We start from the raw sequence: 24,864 nt of genomic DNA, 5'->3' as shown, positions 1-24,864 counted from the left end.
CGGACTCGTTAAGCAACTGTATTTTTGAAATGATATTGGAGTGTGCCCCTGGCTGTCCTCAAAACAATCGTGCAGTCTGGGTTGGAATTTGACGTATAGCATTCATTTTGTTACTTTTACTGTAAGGCATTTGAGAAACTTTTTGCACCACTACGTTTAAAACACACTTTTACTCGGAAGTATTTTTCTGGCTGACGCATTTCCTATTAAGGTTTATTTTACTTTTAATGAAGTATGACGATTAGGTACTTTTTCAGCCACTGGCATTTAAGGTGACAAAAGGAGTGACAAGGAACACTGGGATTACACCAAATTTGAGGCAGACGTTGAAGTAGGCTACTAATAAACAGTATTCAACATTTAGTTTAAACAAATCGTACAATGGCTGGGTTGGCTGAAAACGTCACGAAAGCTGTGCGCTTCCATGGGGCAGAAGTCAGCCTGTTTCGATTCTGGATGGCCAGGTTGCTAGCAAGAATGACAAACGTCCATGTAGGTAATCGTAAATGGCTCCTTTCAGCTCGGTTCATCTTGTTATTAATAATCTCTTGTTTTGACTGATTTCATGTCAATGCTAAAATTAGCTAACGAACTGTAACGATGTATTGGAGACAAAAGGGGCCATTGTGCAAATGTGTTTGTTTTCAATACACATTGGTGACGAAATATAGTTTACATGTCAATCTAAACCAATCTCATGTTTTGGCCAGTGCTTGCGCGCGCGTCGGTTGTGGTTAAACAACCAACACGTCTATAAATACAAACGCACTAATACCCCCCCAAAATTGTGCTGCAATTAACAAAATGTCATGAAAAGCACAATCTGAAAACCGCTTTGAAGGCTGAGGCCGTCAGTGCCTCGACTCCAGCTGTCACATAGCGAAGGCGGGGCTTTGAATTTCATTGGTTGAGAGACGTTTGTTTTACATCGTATGAGGAAGTAACCGGACGGTTAATGAAAAGCTCGGGACGTTTGCATTCTTGCGCCCATTTTAACGCTTTCTTCTGAACCCGTCAACTATGTCGATCACGAACCCGAAACAAACTGTTCTGAATCCGGTGAGATGCTTATATTTGTTTTGTTGCGAATCATACTTGCTCATACATGAACTAAAGCGAGATAATATTGAATTCAGCTGTCAGTTGCCTAGCTAACGTTAGTTATACAGCGATGACTCTTCTATCATTTACCAGGTTGATGTAGGCCAGGCGCGTGCGTGCAACGTTTTTGACAGCGGAAACTAGTTTCTCGACCTCATGCCGCGTTCAAGACAACTGGGAAATGTCCGACTTGGAAATTGTGCTGTGTTCAAGACAACTCGAAAATGTCTGACTTGGAAACGCGTTGTAGAAAGATGAGCTCAGTGTCCCACTTGGAAAGTATCAGAATCAAACAATAGGAAGCTCTATGCAAAAAAAAAAAACGTACGCCGATTTTAACTCGGAGGTTCAGAGTTTCCATGTCTTGAACGCAGCATCAGGTCATAATTGCACTTTAGTAGAATATCTCATAATTTATGTTAAACTGAAACACTCATATCATATGCATTCAAACAACAACCTAGCCTGGCTAGTTGGGTATCAATCAACACCTTCTACTCCACTCACAGACCATTCCCTTTGCTGGGACAATCCTGGGAGGTTTACAGCCTGGGGAGATGGTGCTCATTCAAGGCACTGTTCCCAGTGATTGTGAGAGGTATGGGGTTGATTAAGGATACACTACACACACGTCTCAAGAATGACATCACATTACTGTCACATGTCTCTAGTCATGCAGTCATATGAAAGAGGATTCACAGTTCAGAAAATTTGATGGAAGTTGATGAAGAGGTAGCTTATAGCAAACTACAGCTGTGTGCGTGTCCAGGTTTCAGGTGGACTTCACCTGTGGGAACAGCACAAAGCCCAGAGCGGACATAGCCTTCCACTTCAACCCTCGCTTTAAGAGATCTCCCTGCATCGTGTGCAACACACTGCAGAGAGAGAGCTGGGGCAAGGAGGAGATCCTGCATAAGAAGGCCTTCACACTGGGGTCAACCTTTGAGATGATCGTCCTGGTGCAGAAAGACGAGTTTAAGGTGAGGATGACTAGCGATCCGATCAGATACCTTTAAGCCCATACTCGTAAAGCGTCTCATAGTAGCGGTGCTGATCTAGGATCCGTTTTGCGTATTACTAATCACAATTAATAAGATTAAATGGACTATGGGGACCTGCTCCTAGATCAGCACTCCTACTCTGAGATGCTTGATACATACAGCCCCAGATTCCCCTGATCTATATAGCCTTTGTCCTGGACCAATGTTCAGGGCCATAATTATTCATAACAATATGGTTAATTGAAAAGACTGGCTCATGGTTTTGTGGGAATAGGTTTAGGTGCTTTTTGGCCTTTTTGAGAGTTTCCAACATGCAACACACTGATACATTTAATGTAGAGAAAGGAATGCGCTTGAAATAAAAGTTTTCCTCTATCACTTCCTTCCCCTGTCTCAGGCAAAAGCCTGTGTTTATATCCCAAATGGCACCCTAGTCCCTATTTAGTGCACTACTTTTGACAAGAGTTCATAGTGCCCTAATCAAAACTAGTTCACTATATAGGGAATAGGGTGACATTTGGGATACATCCTGTGACTCAAAGATTCACTTTCATTTCCTTGTTTTTTGTGTCACGGTTCAGTCAGGTGGTTGTATATTAAGCATGGGGAAAGTGTTAAGTCAGTTTTGCCGCATGACGTGTTAATAATTCAGTATAATATATTTTTCACTTCCCTCAGTGGTTGAGGTTGGCTTCAGAAGGTTTCTTATGTTCTTCTGAGGTAAAAGCCAAATACAGTGCATTCGGAAAGTATTCAGACCCCTTCCCTTTTTCCACATTTTGTTACGTTACAGCCTTATTCTAAAATGGATTAAATACATTTTTTTCTTCATCAATCTACACTCACTACCCCATAATGACAAAGCGAAAACAGGTTTTTAAAAATGTTTGCAAATATGTTAAAAATTAAAAACAGAAATACCTTATTTACATAAGTATTCAGACCCTTTGCTATGAAACTCAAAATTGAGCACAGGTGCATCCTGTTTCCATTGATCATCCATGAGATGTTTCTACAACTTGATTGGAGTCCACCTGTGGTAAATTCAATTGATTGGACATGATTTGGAAAGGCACACACCTGTCTATATAAGGTCCCACAGTTGACAGTACATGTCAGAGCAAAAACCAAGCCATGAGGTTGAAGGAATTGTCCGTAGAGCTCCAAGGCAGGATTGTGTCGAGGCACAGATCTGGGGAAGGGTACCAAAACATTTCTGCAGCATTGAAGGTCCCCAAGAACACAGTGGTCTCCATCATTCTTAAATGGAAGAAGTTTGGAACCAGCAAGACTCTTCCTAGAGCTGGCCGCCCAGCCAAACTGAGCAATCAGGGGAGAAAGGCCTTGGTCAGGAAGGTGACCAAGAACCCGATGGTCACTCTTACAGAGCTCCAGAGTTCCTCTGTGGAGATAGAACCTTCCAGAAGGACAACCATCTCTGCAGCACTCCATCAATAAGGCCTTTATGGTAGAGTGGCCAGATGGAAGCCATACGTTTTTGCTTTGTCATTATGGGGTATTGTGTGTACAGTCGTGGTCAAAAGTTTTGAGAATGACACAAGTATTGGTCTTCAAAGTTAGCTGCTTCAGTGTTTTTAGATATTTTTGTCAGATGTTACTATGGTATACTGAAGTATAATTACAAGCATTCCATAAGTGTCAAAGGCTTTTATTGACAATTACATTAAGTTTATGCAATTACATTAAAAATACTTCTTTTTCAAGATCTCTGCAATCCGCCCTGGCATGCTTACAATTAACTTCTGGGCCACATCCTGACTGATGGCAGCCCATTCATAATAACATTAATAATAATAATAATCAATGCTTGGAGTTTGTGGGTTTTTGTTTGTCCACCTGCCTCTTGAGGATTGACCACAAGTTCTCAATGGGATTAAGGTCTGGGGAGTTTCCTGGCCATGGACCCAAAGTGTCAATGTTTTGTTCCCCGAGCCACTTAGTTATCACTTTTGCCTTATGGCAAGGTGCTCCATCATGCTGGAAAAGGCATTGTTCATCACCAAACTGTTCTTGGATGGTTGGGAGAAGTTGCTCTCGGAGGATGTGTTGGTACCATTCTTTATTCATGGCTGTGTTCTTAGGCAAAATTGTGAGGGAGCCCACTCCCTTGGCTGAGAAGCAACCCCACACTTGAATGGTCTCAGGATGCTTTACTGTTGGCATGACAGGACTGATGGTAGCGCTCACCTTGTCTTCTCCGGACAAGCTTTTTTCCGAATGCCCCAAACAATCGGAAAGGGGATTCATCAGAGAAAATGACTTTACCCCTGTCCTCAGCAGTCCAATCCCTGTACCTTTTTGCAGAATATCAGTCTGTCCCTGATGTTTTTCCTGGAGAGAAGTGGCTTCCTCGCTGCCCTTCTTGACACCAGGCCATCCTCCAAAAGTCTTCGCCTCACTGTGCGTGCAGATGCACTCACACCTGCCTGCTGCCATTCCTGAGCAAGCTCTGCACTGGTGGTGCTCCGATCCCACAGCTGAATCAACTTTAGGAGACGGTCCTGGCGCTTGCTGGACTTTCTTGGGCGCCCTGAAGCCTTCTTCACAACAATTGAACCTCTCTCCTTGAAGTTCTTGATGATTCAATAAATGGTTGATTTAGGTGCAATCTTACTAGCAGCAATATCCTTGCCTGTGAAGCCCTTTTTGTGCAAAGCACATGTTTCCTTGCAGGTAACCAGAGGAAGAACAATGATTTCAAGCACCACCCTCCTTTTTAAAGCTTCCAGTCTGTAATTCTAACTCAATCAGCATGACAGAGTGATCTCCAGCCTTGTCCTCGTCAACACTCTCACCTGTGTTAACGAGAGAATCACTGACATGATTCAGCTGGTCCTTTTGTGGCAGGGCTGAAATGCAGTGGAAATGTTTTTTGGGGATTAAGTTCATTTTCATGGCAAAGAGGGACTTTGCAATTAATTGCAATTAATCTGTTCACTCTTCATGACATTCTGGAGTATATGCAAATTGCCATCATAAAAACTGAGGCAGCAGACTTAGTGAAAATTTTTATTTGTGTCATTCTCAAAACTTTTGACCACGACTGTAGATTGATGAGGGGAAAAAACAATTGAATCCATTTTAGAATAAGGCTGTAACGTAACAAAATGTGGAATAAGTCAATGGGTCTGAATACTTTCCGAATGCATTGTATATCACTGAGAGTTTATTTGTGGCTTTTTACCACATTGTACGAGCTTTTAGGGTTTCTATATCAGATCTGGAAATATCCTCCATGTAGATAACCGAGCAACAGAGCTGGCTCTTCTAGGGCATATTCATAGTGCAAAGCACACCTTAGCAAAATGTAGCAAAACGTTTTGCATTGGAAAACTAAAACAAGTGTTTCTCATTGGACAAGGTGTGGAAGTCCTAGTCCCTCCCTTTTTCAGTCTGTTTTCTTCCATTTGCCTAGTGAATACGAGCCTGGCAAGCTAACTAGCCATCTTGCTGCTCCTCTTAGGAATCAGCTTGTTACTTGTTACTTATGTTGGAGCAGAGAGGCTATGGAAGCCTTTAGAGCACGTGCCAAATGTATTCCACGGAGGGCCGAGTGTCTGCGGGTTTTCGATCCTCCCTTGTATTTGATTGATTAATTAAGGTCACTAATTATACTGAACAAAAATATAAACGCAACCATTTCAAAGATTTTACTGAGTTACAGTTCATAGAAGGAAATCAGTCAATTTTAATAAATAAATTGGGCCCTAATCTGTTGATTTTTACATAACTGGGCAGGGGCGCAGCCATGGGTGGGCCTGGGAGGGCATAGGCCCACCCACTAGGGAGCCAGGCCCAGCCAATAAAAATGAGTTTTTCTCCACAAAAGGGTTTTATTACAGACAGAAATAATCCTCAGAACCGCCTCTCCATAAGACGATCCCACACGTGAAAAAGGCAGATGTGGAAGTCCTGGGCTGACATGGTTACATGTGGTCTGCGGTTGTGAGGCCAGTTAGATGTACTGCTAAATTCTCAAAAATGACATTGGAGGCAGCATGTCAGAGAAATTAACATAAAATTATCTGGCAACAGCTCTGCTGGACATTCCTGCAGTCAGCATGTCAATTGCACGGTCCCTCAAAACTTGAGACGTTGTGTGACAGAACGGCACATTTTAGTGGCCTTTTATTGTCCGCAGCACAAGGTGCACCTGTGTATTGATCATGCTGTTTACTCAGCTTCTTGATATGCCACACCTGTCAGGTGGATGGATTAGGAGAAATACTCACTAACAGGGATGAAAACAAATTTGTGCACACGATTTGAGAGAGAAAAGCTTTTTGTGCGAATGGAAAATGTCTGGGATCTTTTATTTCAGCTCATGAAACATGGGACCAACACTTTACATGTTGCGTTTATATTTTTGTTCAGTATAGTAAACAACTCCCCTCACCTGGTTGTCTAGGTCTTAATTAAAAGGACAAAACAAAAACCCACAGACACTAGACCCTCCATGGAATGAGTTTGACACCTCTGCTTTAGAGGATTCTCAAACTGTTTGTCTCAGTGTTATCTCTTCTCTCTAGGTGGCAGTGAACGGTGCTCATGTACTGCAGTATAAACACAGACTGGACCTGGATAAGGTGGACACACTGGCCATATCTGGAAAGGTCCAGATTCAGGCCATCGGCTTCATCCCCAGCTCTGTAAGTAACTCATCCCAACTTCATTGTTATTTGTCAGATGGTATGAAATATTTTATATAATCTAGCTATAGCCTAACTGGCTTTATGCTTTCAAGGCCTATAGCCAAATGTTATGCACCTCAAGTTGAATTCTACAGAAGACTTGCATGCCTTTGATGGAGATTTAAGTTCCGAACATCAGTTTGACCTGTTGTGATGATGTGACCCATGGGTGGTAGAAGTTTTGTTTTGTCACTTCAAATTGCAGAACTCCGGTCCACCTCCACCTGGTGTTGTGAACAACAGAGGCCCACTAGCCAATGTAAGGAAGTTGCTTTTTCAACATGAAATAAAGGGAAATCTATTGTTGCTAAGACTGCTAACACGGTTGTGGTGCTTTTGGAGGGGAGCCTTTTTGACTCCAAGCGATGGGATTGTTTACCACACTGCATGGACTGTTTATGCCAATACGTATAACATTAAATTCAAGTAAAGTATGCTTTCTCTGTAATGTGAGCAAAAAAATAATCGCTGTAATAAAAGCAAAATATCTACTTTCTTTCTGACAGGCAGTGCTTTCAATGTCAGATGACTTGGTAAGTTGTTATTACAAAATATATTAAATGATTGTAATATGAAGCAGCTGTGCTGCCAATGTAATACATCACACATTTGATTAGAATGAAATTGGCAAATCGTTTTTTTTTGTTTCAAATCAAATTCAGCACCCTGGTGCCACAACAGCTGGGCCTTTGGAAATTATCTTATTGAATCACCTATTCCACACATGGACAAATATCCTAATAGGGACTTTGATGTACATGTAATTTTCCACAACGTCATGGTCATCAGAGCCTGGAAGATTTGGTGCCATGTACTGTACTACCTAGAGCAGGGGTGTCAAACTCATTTTAGCTCAGGGGCCACATGGAGGAAAATCTTTTCCCAAGTGGGCCGGACCGGAAAAATCATGGTATATATAACTTAAAAACAACAACTTCAGATTGTTTTCTTTGTTTTAATACGATCAACATACAACATAAAGCTGGAGCCTGAGGACAGTGTGTCCAAAATAGTACAAGCACAACATCACTATTAATCATAAAACACGTCAAGTTTATTTGAAAATTCTAAAGAAAAAGAACACACAAACACACAATGCCTCAGTGATTAACAGAACTGTTTCACAGATCACAGAACTATATCAGGGTGTCATTTCTCAGGCAGAAATGTAGATAAAAATAATGAAATCCTGTTCCCCAAACAAGTGCAAGAACCACAGAGTCAAGAATAGGTTAAATATACAAATAAAATCAATTAAAAACAATAGCACATCAACATAAAAACATATAAACATAAATCTGAAAGCGTTGCTCAAACTCCCGTAACAGTCCCGTTATTTTATCTTTGAACCGCTTCATGTCTGCCACATGTTGGGTCGCGCACACATTTTTCAGACAGGGGAAGTGAGCTGCATCACCACCGGCAAGTTGCGTCTCCCACAATGACAGCTTCAACTTGAAAGAACGTATGCTGTCATAATACTGCGTGACAACTTTGTTGCGCCCTTGCAGCTGTTTGTTCAAGTTATTCAGGTGCTCTGTAACATCCACCATAAATGCAAGGTCCGGCATCCATTCTGCGGAATGAAATTCTAACACTGGTTTGCCCTTTTCTTCCATGAACTGTTCAATTTCTTCTCGTAAATCAAAGAAACGCCTCAGCACAGCACCTCGGCTTAACCATCTTACCTCAGTGTGGTATGGCAGGCCATAGATGTGGTCTTTCTCTCTGAGAAGGCTGTCAAACTGACGGTGATTCAGGCTTCTGGATCGGATGAAATTAACAGTTTGGATGACCACCTTCATGACGTTATCCATCTTTAATGACTTGCAACACAAAGCCTCCTGGTGCAAAATACAGTGAAAAGTCAAAAAATCACGTCCTCCATTTGCAGATTGCACTTTCTCTCTGAACTTTGTCACAACGCCTGCTTTTTCCCGATCATTGAGGGCGCACCATCTGTAGCCAGGCTGACAGCGCGGGACCAGTCCACTCCGACCCTGTCCAGCGCGCCCGACGAAAGTGCGGTAAAAATATCAGCTGCTGTCGTTGTATCTGTCATCGGCACCAACTCCACGAACTCCTCGGTGACGGTCAATGTGTCATCAACTCCGCGGATGAAAAAATGGCCAGTTGTGCAACATCTGTAATGTCCGTGCTTTCATCAATTGCAACCGAAAACGCAATAAATGACTTTATTTTTTGCTTCAACTGGCTGTCCAAATCCACTGAAAGATCTGAAATCCTGTCTGCAACTGTGTTTCTTGTCAGGCTGATATTTGCAAAAGCCTGCCGCTTTTCAGGGCACACAATCTCTGCTGCCTTCATCATGCATGTTTTTACAAATTCACCCTCACTAAATGGTTTTGAAGCCACTGCGATTTCATTAGCAATGAGGTAGCTAGCTTTCACTGCAGCGTCACTGATGTCTCGGCTGTGAGTAAACACAGACTGCTGTTTCTTCAGACCCGCCAACAGTTCATTCACCTTCTCTCATCTCCGCTGTCCTTGAAAGTTGTCATATTTGTCGGCATGAAGACTCACATAGTGGCGACGAAGGTTATATTCTTTCAGCACTGCAACATGCTCTGAACACACCAAACATACAGCTTTCCCATTCAATTCCGTGATTAAATAGGATGACCATTTTTCTTGGAACACTCTGCGTCCACTTTTCTCTTTTTTGACAGAGACATATTGGGGCAATGAGGGTGCCAAAGCACATAATGTTAAAAGTAGAAGCCGTAATAAATATCGCGGGCAAAACAAAGTAGCTCATTGGCTGCACGTGCTTGACCTACTTGCTCTGCCCCGGTATAAACAGTTTGCTTGCTTAACACAATTATTTTTTTTTTTATCATCTCGCGGGCCGGATTAAACCCGTTTGCGGGCCTGATCCGGCCCGCGGGCCGTACGTTTGACACCCCTGACCTAGAGCCTTATATTTGCAATACAACGCTCTGGTACTAGCTAAGGCTCAATACATTACTCTATACCAAGTCTGTTTTGTGATGTACCATTTGAATACTTTCCTCGTCTGACATATGACCTGCTTTTTATTTGTGTGGCCTGCTGACAGAAGTAATTTGAGATATTTTTTTGCAGAGTCTGCCCTTCAGGGGCAAACTGACCAATGGGTTGAGTGTAGGACATACTATCACAATCAAAGGACAAACCAGCCTGTACCCACACAGGTATGTATGTAGCAGGCTAGGGGACATGAAAGGATTGTCCAAATATATAAAATAGAATTCACATTACTCTGTTCAAATTCCACACCATTCTTTATCCACAAATTCTCTGAAATGTAGCAACAGTTCAATAACATTGATGAAATGCAGTGTTTTGTCGTTCACTGTTAAATGTACTTTTGAATTTAACTTGTAGCTTCTTGGTGAACCTGCGAGTCGGTAACACGGAGGACATAGCGTTCCACCTGAACCCCCGTATGAAGGCCGGTGTGTTCATCCGTAACTCCTACCTATCCAAGTGCTGGGGCCCCGAGGAGAACACCCTGCCCAGCTTCCCCTTCTCCCCTGGGGAGTACTTTGAGGTAACCCACCCCCCCCCTCTCCCTCTGTACTCCACTGGAGTGTATTCATTAGCAAAACGTTGGGCAACAGAAAACATTTAGCAAGTTTCTTATTGGTCAAGTTCAGGTAGTCCCTCTCTGTTTCCGTCCATTTTCTTCCGTTTGGTGTCTAGTGAATACGACCCTGGATTCACCTGAAATGTCTGGGAACTGTCAGTACCACTTCAGGGTTGCTTGGCCTTGAAGTTGTCATCTTTCATAAAAATAGCTGGCCTCCCGAGTGGCGCAGCGGTCTAAGGCAGTGCAAGCTGCGTTACTACAGATCCTGGTTCGCTACCGGGCTGTGTCGCAGCCGGTCGCGACCGGGAGACCCATGAGGTGACACAATTGGCCCAGCGTCATCCGGGTTAGGGGAGGGTTTGGCCGGCCGGGATGTCCTTGTCCCATCGTGCTGTAGCGACTCCTGTGGCGGGCCGGGCGCATGCACACTGACACGGTCGCCAGGTGTACAGTGTTTCCTCCGACACATTGGTGCGGCTGGCTTCCGGGTTAAGCGTGCATTGTGTCAAGAAGCAGTGTGGCTTGGCGGGGTTGTGTTTCAGAGGACGCATGGCTCTCGACCTTCGCCTCTCCCGAGTCCGTACGGGAGTTGCAGCGATGGGACAAGACTGTAACTACCAATTGGATATGACGAAAAGGGGGTAAAAAAAATACATAATAAAAATGTCATATCAATAGTCTTAAGACCGAAAAGTTCAGTTTGAAATGCCAGTATCTGCATTAATTCACAGCAAGGCCCAACAATGGAAAGATACAGCATTACACTGAATCATTCTGAATCGCATTGTCTTATGTCAGATAGCATGACTTTCATTCCATTATGGAGGAGTGATGCCGCCTGATGCAAGACCACGTCTGAATACTTCATCTGATTCTACCCCTCATATCCTCTCCCGTGTGTTGCTCGTTCTAGATGATCATCCTGTGTGAGGCCAACCAGTTCAAGGTAGCGGTGAACGGGGTCCACCATCTGGACTATAAGCACCGTGTCCAGGACCTGAGCCGCATTACCGAGCTGGAGATCCTGGGAGACCTGCAGCTGCTGGATATCAAGCTGTGGTGACCCCTGACCTCCAAAAATCGGTTTTATGTCCCAATTGTCTCTCCTTCCTCCCAAAGTGTGCACTTGTTCACATTCCTTCACTGATTTGAAAGGAAATGACCGGTATGAGAAATATGGTGGTTAACTTCCTCTAGCTAGCCTATGCCTTCATCAATCCAATGCGTTTAAGGAGATATTGTTGGGACACACTCCTGACCTCCAAGATCTGACCTCTAAGATCTGACCCCAGTCACCCTTAGAATGACCTCCAACTCTGGCTACGTCACGATTCACAACCCTTTTCCAGAAATGTAGTAGCAGTAGCAGACCTTGCACACTCCCGTCATGGATTTAAAGCATAGGATTGGTGTAAGCATTGGCTGGAGGAAGTATCCACCATTGTAAAAGCCATGCAAGAAAGTGTGCAAGTGCACATTTTGGGAGAAGCATGGAGAATGAGGACCCATAGCCTCCTCAGCCAGGGTCTCATACAGCTTCGTTGAAAAGCATCTGCCACTGCATGTCCTCTACCCATTGCGTCCTTGATATTCCTCCTATGTGCATATGTTTGGTTTTAATTTGGGACTCTCAGTACATTAATGGACTACTAATCAAGTGTCTGACAACATATCAATTCATTTTGGGGCAGGTTGAATGTAATTAGCAAATTATCTGTTGAAGCAGGTATGGGTAACATGACAAACGGGTAGGTAGACACAAACGCCTTTTATTAATTTGAAGCAACAAGGGCAGGGCGATAGTGATGCTATGATCAGTTTTGTAATATTCATTTTCATCCTAATGCATCAGAATAGCAGTACTTTCCTCTATTAATGCTTGTTATTTAAGCGTGTGCTGGAGCCGTTTAACCTTTCACCCCTGGAATGTGAAAGCATTCCTATTAGCTGGTTATCTAATTTACTAGACTCTACGGCTAAATATGTTATGCCATGGGCATAAAAAATTGATGAAAGCTTATCTAATTTAATATAGCTCTAAGCTGTTGCACTACTCCAATCTAATATCACATCATGTGATATGTTTCAGCAATAAGGCCCGAGGGGGTGTGGTATATGGCCAATATACCATGGCTAAGGGCTGTTCTTAAGCACGACGCAACGCAGAGTGCCTGGACACAGCCCTTAGCCATGGTATACTGGCCATATATCACAAACCCCTGAGGTGCCTTATTGCTATTATAAACTGGTTACCAACATAATTAGAGCAGTAAAAATAAATGTTTTGTCATACCTGTGGTATACAGTCTGATATACCACGGCTATCAGCCAATCAGCATTCAGGGCTCGAACCACCCAGTTTATAATATAGAAAATACTATGTAGTACAAGAGTGAGCTTGTATGGTTAGGTAATTCTGTACGTCTTCCAGGAGGGGTTTTGAATTACATTCTTGTTTACCTTTGCTAACCAAAAAGGTTTATTTTATGTATACGATATACTGGGAACTGTGGCTGAAATGACAATGGCTTATATAGCAACATAACCATGGCTTATATAGTAACTTAACCACGGTTTATATAGCAACGTAACCACGGCTTATATAGCAACGTAACCACGGCTTATATAGCAACTTAACCACTATGTAACAAAGGTATTAGATCAGGGAATTGATCATACACATTACATACCTATTTCCAGAGTGCAGGTCTGCTATAAGCAATATCTGCGCAAATATTAAATTATCAGGGAGCTCTTTCCTATGCAAGTTTCCACACAAATATACCTGATCTATCATTTTAAAGGTGGATTTTGTGCATATGCCACCTGTGTGTTGAGTAATTTCTGTTCCCAAAACTGAAGTTATTTTTGAATATTAACCAAGAACAACTGTAAGCAAAAGCCCACAAGCTTTGCCATAGGAAATGACTCAAGTGTATATAAAGATGTATGACCATAATAAACTAACAAATTAAAAGTCGCACTCCAGTGTCCTTTTCACATACTTTATCACCTAATTTACTTCACAAAGTGGTCTTTCCCTCCGCAAGGGAATTAAACAGACAAAACGTCAATATCGAGACAAAGTGGAGTCGCAATTAAACGGCTCAGTCACGAGACGTATGTGGCAGGGTTTACAGACAATCACGGACTACAATAAGAAAAGCAGCCACGTCGCGGTCACCGACGTCTTGCTGCCAGACAAACTAAACAAGTTATTTGCCAGCTTTGAGGATAACACAGCGCCACCCGACGCGACCAGCTACCAAGAACTGTGGACTCTCCTTCTCCGTGGCTGACGTAAAACATTTAAACGTGTTAACCCTCGCAAGGCTGCCGGCCCAGACGGCATTCCTAGCCGCGTCCTCAGAGCATGCGCAGACCAGCTGGCTGGTGTGTTTATGGACATTCAATTTCCCTATACCAGTCTGCTGTCCCCACATGCTTCAAGATGGTCACCATTGTTCCTGTACCCAAGAATGCAAAGGTTTCTGAACTACATTACTATCACCCTGTAGCAATCACATCTGTAATCATGAAGTGCTTTGAGAGACTAGTCAAGGATCATGTCACCTCCACCTTATGTCACCCTAGACCCACTTCAATTTGCACACTGCCCTATCCCATCTGGACAAGAAGAATACCTATGTAAGAATGCTGTTCATTGACTATAGCTCAGCATTCAACACCATAGTACCCTCCAAGCTCATCATTAAGCTTGAGGCCCTGGGTCTCAACCCCGCCCTGTGCAATTGGGTCCTGGACTTTCTGACGGGCCGTGTGGTGAAGGTAGGAAACAACATCTCCACATCACTGATCCTCAACACTGGGGCCCCACAAGGGTGTGTGCTCAGCCCCCTCCTGTACTCAAATCAAATCAAATCAAAATCAAATCAAATTTTATTGGTCACATGCGCCGAATACAACAGGTGCAGACATTACAGTGAAATGCTTACTTACAGCCCTTAACCAACAGTGCATTTATTTTAAACAAAAAAAGTAAGAATAAAACAACAACAAAAAAAGTGTTGAGAAAAAAAGAGCAGAAGTAAAATAAAGTGACAGTAGGGAGGCTATATATACAGTAAAATAAAGTGACAGTAGGGAGGCTATATATACAGGGGGGTACCGTTGCAGAGTCAATGTGCGGGGGCACCCGGCTAGTTGAGGTAGTTGAGGTAATATGTACATGTGGGTAGAGTTAAAGTGACTATGCATAAATACTTAACAGAGTAGCAGCAGCGTAAAAAGGATGGGGTGGGGGGGCAGTGCAAATAGTCCGGGTAGCCATGATTAGCTGTTCAGGAGTCTTATGGCTTGGGGGTAGAAGCTGTTGAGAAGTCTTTTGGACCTAGACTTGGCACTCCGGTACCGCTTGCCGTGCGGTAGCAGAGAGAACAGTCTATGACTAGGGTGGCTGGAGTCTTTGACAATTTTGAGGGCCTTCCTCTGACACCGCCTGGTATAGAGGTCCTGGATGGCAGGGAGCTTTGCCCCAGTGATGTACTGGGCCGTACGCACTACCCTCTGTAGTGCCTTGCGGTCAGAGGCCAAGCAGTTGCCATACCAGGCGGTGATGCAACCAGTCAGGATGCTCTCGATGGTGCAGCTGTAGAATTTTGAGAGGATCTGAGGACCCATGCCAAATCTTTTTAGTCTCCTGAGGGGGAATAGGCTTTGTCGTGCCCTCTTCACGACTGTCTTGGTGTGTTTGGACCATGATAGTTCGTTGGTGATGTGGACACCAAGGAACTTGAAGCTCTCAACCTGTTCCACTACAGCCCCGTCGATGAGAATGGGGGCGTGCTCAGTCCTCTTTTTTTTCCTCCCTGTTCAACCATGACTGCGTAGCCATGCACGCCTCCACTGTTTGATGGAATTACATATTTGTTCCTGAAATAAATTGTCAAACATGATTGTGAATGTTATATTCATATTGCCCTATACATTTTTAAAAATGATAAGTATAGACTGATTGCCAGTCTGTTTGTGCTATCATGCCAACTCAATCACTGTTTGTCTTGACAATGAGCAATGGCAAGAGCACAAACAGATCTGGGACCAAGCTACAGTACTTTCATTACAGATGATAAACCTGAGGGCAAGTGAATCTGTCCTCAGTGTATCCACTAGAGAGCAGTATACAGTCTATCAGCCCTAAAAATAGCATCCACATCAACATAATCTCACTATCCAGACAGCAGCAGATCCCTCACAGCTGGTTTAGCCAGGTAGACCTAACAGTACCTACACACTGTAAATAAGATATCAGTCACTGCCATCAGCTGACTCAGGGCCAGCTCCAGGCATAAGTGACATAAGCGATCGCTTAGGGCCCCTGGCCGCCAGGGGAATTGCAGGAAATTACTTTTAAAATGTATCTCCACCCCATGGCAAATTGAGTAGAATTGCAGGAAATTAGTTGTAAAACTGTAAACCTTTTCTCTCCAACCCATGGCAAATGTGTAGAATTGCAGAACGATTACTTTAAAACTGCACCATTTTCTCTACTCCCCAATGGAAAGGTCATAGACTTTTTAGTGTTTATCCTCAATGATTCTTAATCAAGTGCATAATTTTATACGTGTACCTTGTTTTAAATGATCAAATAAATTAAACTCCAAAAGAACATGGCAAAATGTGTAGAATTGCAGGAAATTTACTTTAAAACAAAACATTTTAGTGGCCTCCCAACCAAATCTCACTTAGGTCCCCCAAAAGGCTAGCGCCGGCCCTGAACTGGCCTGCAAGTATTCAGTCATACATTTGTGAGAGAGCATGACACATAGTCATACACTTGGTAGCATGGTACAGAATAAGCTGTTGGAATGGAATTGTCTACTCCAATTAAAGTTTGGTCAACAGATTACAGTTGCAAAATGCAGGTAACTTTCCCTAAATTCCCAGGTTTTCTAGAAATCCTGGTTGGAGGCTTCGGGATTTCCTGCATATTCCCTCCTGATTCTGGGAATCTTCCAACTGTGACTTCTGGGAATTTTGGGAAATCTACCAGAATTTTGTCAACAGTTGTACCAGATTTAGCTAGCAGCTAATTTCCGTCTGCAAAGGGTATTCACTGAAAATACTATTGGGTATTGTGTTGCATTTCTGCCAAGTGACTGCGCACCGGCTGGTTGAATAAATAAAATCCACTCTTGTACATAAACATATGTGAATTTATTAATTATCCACAGGCATTAATGTATAAAGCTGGAAGTCAATGAGAATTCTTGGCACAATCATCACATTACATTTAATCTACATCCCAAATGGCACCCTATTCCCTATTTAGTGCACTACTTTTGCCAGAGCCCCATAGGCCCTGGTCAAAAGTAATGCACTAAATAGAGTGTGACATTTGGGATGCCGCCATGTTTTGGCATCACATTTTAACAAAACAAAGATTCAATGCGACTAGCGTCACACAGACACCGGGACGGACTGATGAACACCACCGATCACCACGTACAGTGTCAACACAATCTCAAACAGGAAGTGACATCATCTGTGGCCATGGACAACACTGATTGGCTGTGTCCATTATTACTGTATAAAAGAGTGTCACCACTCGGGACACACAACCCACATGGCAAACTATAAACAAGTCCTGTATTTAGTCCTGATTCATGTCTTTCCAGCTAATCAACAGACCTGAAGAACCAGAGAAGTGTCACGCTGTGTGTGTCTTTGGATGTCAGCAAACCCAAATGGCAACTGCCTTGGTAGGTTTAGCTGAGAGAGAGGAGAGAGAGTCAGTCTCATTTTCAGACAATGACACAGCCTGGTCCAGGTAGGTGGTTTCCTCTACATGTCATTGGAGAATAGAGCACAAGTCATGAGCATTTGGCAGAAGGCTTTACCTGCATCCAGGCCTGGTAGACACCTGGTAGAGCACTAGCTATACTACTGTGAAGAGGAAGTGGGAGTCAGAAGTGTGATTTGGTCCTGGTCAGGTGTAGTGGGGACTGAGGGTCTATCTGTTTGGCACTAGAATAGCTTATCTCAACAGGTGGGGGTGCAAATCTGGGTGGGATGGAGGGATGGAGGGAGGGCTGGGGTGGAATGTTAGGGGAAGTATGGCTTTGGTCCTGAGCCGGCAGTGTGGAGGGAAGGAGAGAGAGAGAGGAAGAGGCGGCGTCCCAAATGGCACCCTATTCCCTATATAGTGCACAACTTTTTACCAGAGTCCATGGGCCCTGGTCAAAAGTAGTGCATTACATAGGGAATAGGGTGCCATTTGGCACGCTGACAGAGTCTGGGTAGTGGTTCCAAAGAGCCAGGGGGAGATGGCAGTGGGGCCCAGTCTCAGACAGAGCTGAGTTTGACCAGGCCCCTGACAGAGTCCTCGTGCAGAGAGTCCTGGCTGGCAGGGTCGTAGAGCTGGGCTGGGTTCATGTGTCCCCTATGGGCGGCGCAGGGCAAAGTCAGAGGCATAGGGCCAGGGGGCGAGGGAGTCTCCTCAGGGCTGGGAAAGTGGTGGTGGTGGCAGTGGGTGTCTGGGTCCCTCAGAGACAACATGTCCCCCGCACAGCCCAGCCCGGGCATGGAGGAGGGCAGGGAGGGCTGGCTGGGGGCCAGGGAGGCGGCACAGGGGACCCCCAAGGAACTCTTCCCAGGGAAAGGGGGTCCCCCTCCACCAATCATGACGGGGTCGCTGTGGAGCAGGGGGGTGGCGGCAGCCTGAAAAACGAATTTGGTGTTCTGAATGCAGTGCTCTTGGTCACACTGAGAAGACAGGGAAAGTGAAATGGAGAGATAGATAGAACATGCCATTACCACGGACACATTAGCATGTCAAATCAACTCAATACCTCATTAAACTCACTACTTCAACTCAAACAACTTACATTTTGAGATTGCCCGAAATTGATTATTTTTGTTACAAATGTGGAACATTTTCACAATCTCTCCACAGGCGTATGGCCAAAGCTACTTGTTCTCACAGCTGCCAGCTTCAAACAAGGCTGTATGCTAATGAGGAACCAGCCAGGAGATTATGATTATTCTGCTTGAGATATAAAACGCCTATTTGAAAAGTAATGCAGGGAGAGGATCCACAGACGTTGGGAGAATTATACACATCAGAATTATACACGTCAGTATTCAGCAGAGTACCTGTGATTTAAAACATGGATATATTCAGAGGGAGGATGATAGGCGTTATTCATCCATCACACTTAAAAGCAGAGTGAGAAGTGAGAAGCTACACCCCGTTGAATTAATGAATACAAACACATGAGCTGTGTTCATTCACTATTAAATACTGCTCTCCGGATCACAGGGTATAGCCCACAGCAGCCACTGGCAGGGAGCAAGCGAGCGAGAAAGAGAGAGAAGTAAGAGAGGAGAGAGAGAGAAAGAAAAGAGAAAGAAAGAGGAGGAAGAGAAGTTCAGATCCCAATAATGACAGAGATGGTAATAGGGGTACATGACAGGTATTTGACGAGACCATAAGGCTATTAAACCTTTTTTAACGATACAGTGGCTTGCGAAAGTATTCACCCCCCTTGGCATTTTTCCTATTTTGTTGCCTCACAACCTGGAATTAAGATGGATTTTTGGGGGGTTTGTATCATTTGATTTACACAACATGCTTACCACTTTGAAGATACAAAATATTTTTTATTATGAAACAAACAACAAATAAGACATAAAAACAGAAAACTTGAGCGTGCATAACTAGCCACCTTTTGCAGCAATTACAGCTACAAGTCTCTTGGGGTATGTCGCTATAAGCTTGGCACATCTAGCCACTGGGATGTTTGCCCATTCTTCAAGGCAAAACTGCTCCAGCTCCTTCAAGTTGGATGGGTTCCACTGGTGTACAGCAATCTTTAAGTCATACCACAGACTCTCAATTTGATTGAGATCTGGGCTTTGACTAGGTCATTCCAAGACATTTAAATATTTCCCCTTAAACCACTCAAGTGTTGCTTAAGCAGTATGCTTAGGGTCATTGTCCTGCTGGAAGGTGAACCTCCGTCCCAGTCTCAGATCTATGGAAGACTGAAACAGGTTTCCCTCAAGAATTTCCCTGTATTTAGCGCCATCCATCATTCCTTAAATTCTGACCAGTTTCCCAGTCCCTGCCGATGAAAAACATCCCCACAGAATGATGCTGCCACCACCATGCTTCACTGTGGGGATGGTGTTCTCGGGGTGATGAGAGGGGTTGGGTTTGCGCCAGACATAACGTTTTCCTTGATGGCCAAAAAGCTAAATTTTAGTCTCATCTGACCAGAGTACCTTCTTCCATATGTTTGGGGAGTCGCCCACATGCCTTTTGGCGAACACCAAACGTGTTTGCTTATTTTTTTTCTTTAAGCAATGGCTTTTTTCTGGCCACTCTTCCGTAAAGTCCAGCTCTGTGGAGTGTATGGCTTAAAGTGGTCCTTAAAGTGGTCCTATGGACAGATATTCCAATCTCCGCTGTGGAGCTTTGCAGCTCCTTCAGGGTTATCTTTGGCGTCTTTGTTGCCTCTGATTAATGCCCTCCTTGCCTGGTCCGTGAGTTTTGGTGGGCGGCCCTCTCTTGGCAGGTTTGTTGTGGTGCCATATTCTTTCCATTTTTTATAATGGATTTAATGGTGCTCCGTGGGATGTTCAAAGTTTCGGATATTTTTTTATAACCCAACCCTGATCTGTACTTCTCCACAACTTTGTCCCTGACCTGTTTGGAGAGCTCCTTGGTCTTCATGGTGCCGCTTGCTTGGTGGTGCCCCTTGCTTAGTGGTGTTGCAGACTCTGGGGCCTTTCAGAACAGGTGGATACAGTTGAAGTTGGAAGTTTACCTTAGCCAAATACATTTAAACTCAGTTTTTCACAATTCCTGACATTTAATCAGAAGTTTACATACACTCAAGTAGTATTTGTTAGCATTGCCTTTAAATTGTTTAACATGGGTCAAACATTTCGGGTAGCCTTCCCCAAGCTTCCCACAATAAGTTGGGTGAATGCTGGCCCATTCCTCCTGACAGAGCTGGTGTAACTGAGTTAGGTTTGTAGGCCTCCTTGCTCGCACACGCTTTTTCAGTTCTGCCCACAAATGTTCTATAGGATTTAGGTCAGGGCTTTGTGATGGCCACTCCAATACCTTGACTTTGTTGTCCTTAAGCCATTTTGCCACAACTTTGGAAGTATGCTTGGTGTCATTGTCCATTTGGAAGACCATTTGCGACCAAGCTTTAACTTCCTGACTGATGTCTTGAGATGTTGCTTCAATATATCCACATCATTTTCCTTCCTCATGATGCCATCTATTTTATGAAGTGCACTAGTCCCTCCTGCAGCAAAGCATCCCCACAGCATGATTATTATTATTATTATGATGCTGCCACCCCGTGCTTCCCCCCCTTTCTCCAAACACAACGATGGTCATTATGGCCAAACAGTTCTATTTTTGTTTCATCAGACCAGAGGACATTTCTCCAAAAAGTATGATCTTTGTCCCCATGTGCAGTTGCAAACCGTAGTCTGGCTTTTTTATGGTGGTTTTGGAGCAGTGGCTTCTCCCTTGCTGAGCGGTCTTTCATGTTATGTCGATTTAGGACTCGTTTTACTGTGGATATAGATACTTTTGTACCTATTTCCTCCAGCATCTTCACAAGGTCCTTTGCTGTTGTTCTGGGATTGATTTGCACTTTTCGCACCAAAGTACGTTCATCTCTAGGAGACAGAACGCGTCTCCTTCCTGAGCAGTATCACGGCTGCATGGTCCCATGGTGTTTATACTTGCGTACTATTGTTTGTACAGATGAATGTGGTACCTTCAGGCATTTGGAAATTGCTCCCAAGGATGAACCAGACTTGTGGAGGTCTACAATTCTTTGTCTGAGGTCTTGGCTGATTTCTTTTGATTTTCCCATGATGTCAAGCAAAGAGGCACTGAGTTTGAAGGTAGGCCTTGAAATACATCCACAGGTACACCTGAAATTGACTCAAATGATGTCAATTAACCTATCAGAAGCTTCTAAAGCCATGACATCATTTTCTGGAATTTTCCAAGCTGTTTAAAGGCACAGTCAACTTAGTGTATGTAAACTTCTGACCCACTGGAATTGTGTTACAGTGAATTATAAGTGAAATAATCTGTCTGTAAACATTTGTTGGAAAAACTACTTGTGTCATGCACAAAGTAGATGTCCTAACCGACTTGCCAAAACTATAATTTGCTAACAAGAAATGTGTGGAGTGGTTGAAAAACGAGTTTTAATGACTCCAACCTAAGTGTATGTAAACTTCCGACTTCAACTGTATATACTGAGATCATGTGACAGATCATGTGACACTTAGATTGCACACAGGTGGACTTTATTTAACTAATTACGTAACTTCTGAAGGTAATTGGTTGAACCAGATCTTATTTAGGGGCTTCATAGCAAAGCAGTTGAATACATATGCACGCACTACTTTTCCATTATTTATTTTTTTAGCATTTTTTGAAACCATTTTTTTTTTTCATTCCACTTCACCAATTTGGACTATTTTGTGTATGTCCATTTCATGAAATCCAAATAAAAATCAATTTAAATTACAGGTTGTAATGCAACAAAATATGAAAAACGCCAAGGGGGATGAATACTTTTGCAAGGCACTGTAGACAGATTACTGTTCTCTCTTGGCTTGTAATAACAACAAAGTTTGCCATTTGTAAGCGAGAGCACTTGAGTGTGTTGCTGACATACAGTATTAAGCGTTTCTCAGTAGATATAAATACTGAAGTGCCAACTCAGTCCTGTCAAACCCTTAACATCTCTCTATAGAATGCACAAAGAACCACACACACACACATACAACCTACCATGTGAGTGTGAAGCTGGGTGGAGGCATACATGCTGCTGCCGTTGGAGTGTGACACAGGCTGGGGTGTGACTGACTGGATGAAGCCTCTTCGGTCAATAAGACTAGGAAGAGAAGACAGGGAACATGAGCAGAAGTCTTGAAGTGTGTGTGTATGTGTGTGTGTGTGTGTCGGCATGAGCATGGGTGAGTTTGCTTGGGTGTGTGTGTGCCCGCAAAAGCGGTTGTGTGTCTGTTAGAGCGTGTGTCTGTACGCAATCTGCCTCGGTGCATGCATTTGTGCTTGTGTGTGAGAAGCCTCCAGGCCCATCCCTCCATGCATACCCACACACAGAGCAGATTGCAGCCACCTGTCTCCAGATGGGGAACGATCCCCAACACATTCCCTTGAGGTAACGGCAAACGTGTTAATGATGTGTGAAATTCCCACAGGATCCAACCCAATGTACAGGTAACTGCCAAAATAAAGGAAACACCAACATAAAGTGTCTTAATAGGGTGTTGGGCCACCACGAGCCAGAACAGCTTCAATGCATCTTGGCATAGATTCTACAAGTGTCTGGTACTCTATTGGACGGATGCGACACCATTCTTCCACAAGAAATGTAATCATTTGGTGTTTTGTTGATGGTGGTGGAAAACACTGTCTCAGACGCCGCCCCAGAATCTTCCACAAGTATTTAATTGAGTTGAGATCTGGTGACAGATGGCCATGGCATTTGGTTAATATCGTTTTCATGCTCATCAAACCATTCAGTGGCCACTCGTGCCCTGTGGATGGGGGCATTGTCATCCTATGGGGGCATAGCCATGGTAGCCAAAATAATGGCTTGCTAGCATGATGGCTTGACCCTAAGCATGATGGGATGTTAATTGATTAATTAACTCAGGAGTCACACCTGTGTGAAAGCACCTGCATTCAATAAACGTTGTATCCCTCATTTACTCAAGTGCTTCCATTATTTTGGCAGTTACCTCTACCTACCTACTGAACAAACCTTACACATAACTCAACTATTATTACACATCACATTGCTCAACTATTCTCAAGTCAGTTGTAACCCATTCATGTAATAGACTTGCTAATGAATCAATGATAAAATGTTGCTCCACCAGATGTTTGACAAACTAACCTGATTTTGTATCTGGGGGTATTGTAATGTGTATGGAGTCAAATTAGTGCCAAAAACAACATTGACACTAAATGTACACTACTATATTGTGGTGTCACTTGGGAGGGAGCAAATTACTGGCTGAACGACATTATCTCCTCTAGCCAGACCATTTACGTTAAACGTCACAACCAACCATATGCTGTGGGGACGCTAACAATGGATGTGTCCAAAATGGCACCCTTTTTCCTATATAGTGCACTACTTTTGACCAGAGCCCTGGTCAAAAGTAGTGCACTACATAGGGAATAGATTGCTATTAGGGACACAGCCAATGTTCTGAGCTCATCCCAATAACGTGTAAGACAAAGCTAGTTCAAGTTCCCTCGACAGACGACGGAAACAGAGTGTACAGTAAATATTCCTGTGTGCGCTGATGGATATCTTGATTGAAAGTGCTGTTTATTAAAAACAGTGGCAGGCTGTGTGATTCTCATAAGTGGAGCTCATTCTGTCAGTGCTGACTAATGCAGAACGGGAGAGGAATGGAGGAGGGGAGAGGAGGAGGAGGGAGAGATTGAGAGCTGAATCTAAAATCCCTTATAGCTACGGTCGTGACTGGTGAGGATCCTCAGTGCAGGGTCGTGCTCATTAGTGCATACCAGGGGTGGGACCAAGTCGCTATTATTTGAGTCACAAGCAAGTCGCAAGTCGAGTCCCAAGTAGAACGGGTCAAGACTCGAGTCAAGTCCAAGTTGTGCATTCTAAGAGCAAGTCGAGTCAAGTTTTCTTTAAGTCAAGTAAAAAAAATCTATACATGCAACGACTTGTTCAGCTACAAATCTTTGTTTATTGAGGAACCAGACAGTCCTTTTCATTGTTTTGTCTACAACACATTTCGATTAGCCTATGTAACTGTACAATAGGGACCTTGGTTAACCAATCGTGAAAGCGCCATATCATACAAAATATACAAGTAGATTAACCAAATATACACAGACAATAGCCCAAAAGAAATAGCCTCCATTTCAGGCTTAAAGGAAAACTCCACCCAAAAACCATATTTTGGTATTTGTTTCATTAGTCAATTGTTGACATAGTCCCAAAATGTTTTGCATGTCATCAATCAGGTTTTCAAGATATGTAACTTTCAAAATACATAAATCATACGTGGATGATTTCTGTTTTTGGGTGGAATTTTCCTTTAACCTGTCCTATCTGAATTGACACAGGTAGAGGGCAAGACTGCACAGCCTCCCCTTGAGAAACCAAATCGAATCTGTCTAACAGGAGCTCAAACAGGTAATATAAGCACTTGGCCCCCAGGACCATACAATTTCCCAATTGGCAATACAACCAAATCAGCTGGTTCTACAATGTCAAAGGCCATTTCCACATCCATTGTTACATTGGTACATTCGTCTTAATGAGACATAATGATTATTACTGATATTTAAACACCATTCAAACATGGAACAATCATTTTCTCTTATTCAACGTTCTGACTCCAAAGCGTGGAGCGCAGGCTATTTCTATGTGCACTGAGG

General features: G+C 43.4%; 2 protein-coding genes across 4 annotated transcripts in view; one reads left to right on the top strand and one right to left on the bottom strand.

Annotated features, from left to right (window-relative positions):
* Positions 1-408: 408 nt before the first annotated feature.
* Positions 409-12,568, top strand: lgals8a (galectin 8a). Of its 2 annotated transcripts, none has more exons than XM_041860895.2 (9): positions 409-492; positions 1,611-1,699; positions 1,871-2,081; positions 6,653-6,772; positions 7,020-7,073; positions 7,321-7,347; positions 9,920-10,008; positions 10,202-10,367; positions 11,320-12,568. In XM_041860895.2, the coding sequence occupies exons 1-9, from the start codon at positions 457-459 to the stop codon at positions 11,467-11,469; spliced, it is 942 nt and encodes a 313-aa protein (XP_041716829.2). In that variant the 5' UTR covers positions 409-456; the 3' UTR covers positions 11,470-12,568. The 2 variants fall into 2 exon arrangements, with proteins under 2 accessions (XP_041716829.2, XP_041716830.2); XM_041860896.2 differs by lacking the exon at positions 409-492 and adding an exon at positions 924-1,059.
* A 5,017-nt stretch (positions 12,569-17,585) lies between these two features.
* LOC121549070 (palmitoyltransferase ZDHHC14-like) overlaps positions 17,586-24,864 on the bottom strand; it is a 38,925-nt gene continuing 31,646 nt past the window's right edge. The window contains exons 8-9 of one of the 2 annotated variants that reach the window (XM_041860893.1): positions 22,207-22,309; positions 17,586-18,131 (exon numbers count right to left, since the gene is read on the bottom strand). In XM_041860893.1, the coding sequence (XP_041716827.1) occupies positions 17,712-18,131; positions 22,207-22,309 (523 nt within the window). In that variant the 3' untranslated portion in view covers positions 17,586-17,711. The remainder of the gene's footprint in view (positions 18,132-22,206; positions 22,310-24,864) is intronic. The other variant, XM_041860894.1, reaches the window with a different exon arrangement.

The sequence above is a fragment of the Coregonus clupeaformis genome, chromosome 33, assembly GCF_020615455.1.
Source record: "Coregonus clupeaformis isolate EN_2021a chromosome 33, ASM2061545v1, whole genome shotgun sequence".
NCBI lineage: Eukaryota > Metazoa > Chordata > Actinopteri > Salmoniformes > Salmonidae > Coregonus > Coregonus clupeaformis.
Note: the sequence above shows the minus strand (reverse complement) of the source record. Positions and strands in the feature narration are given on the sequence as shown.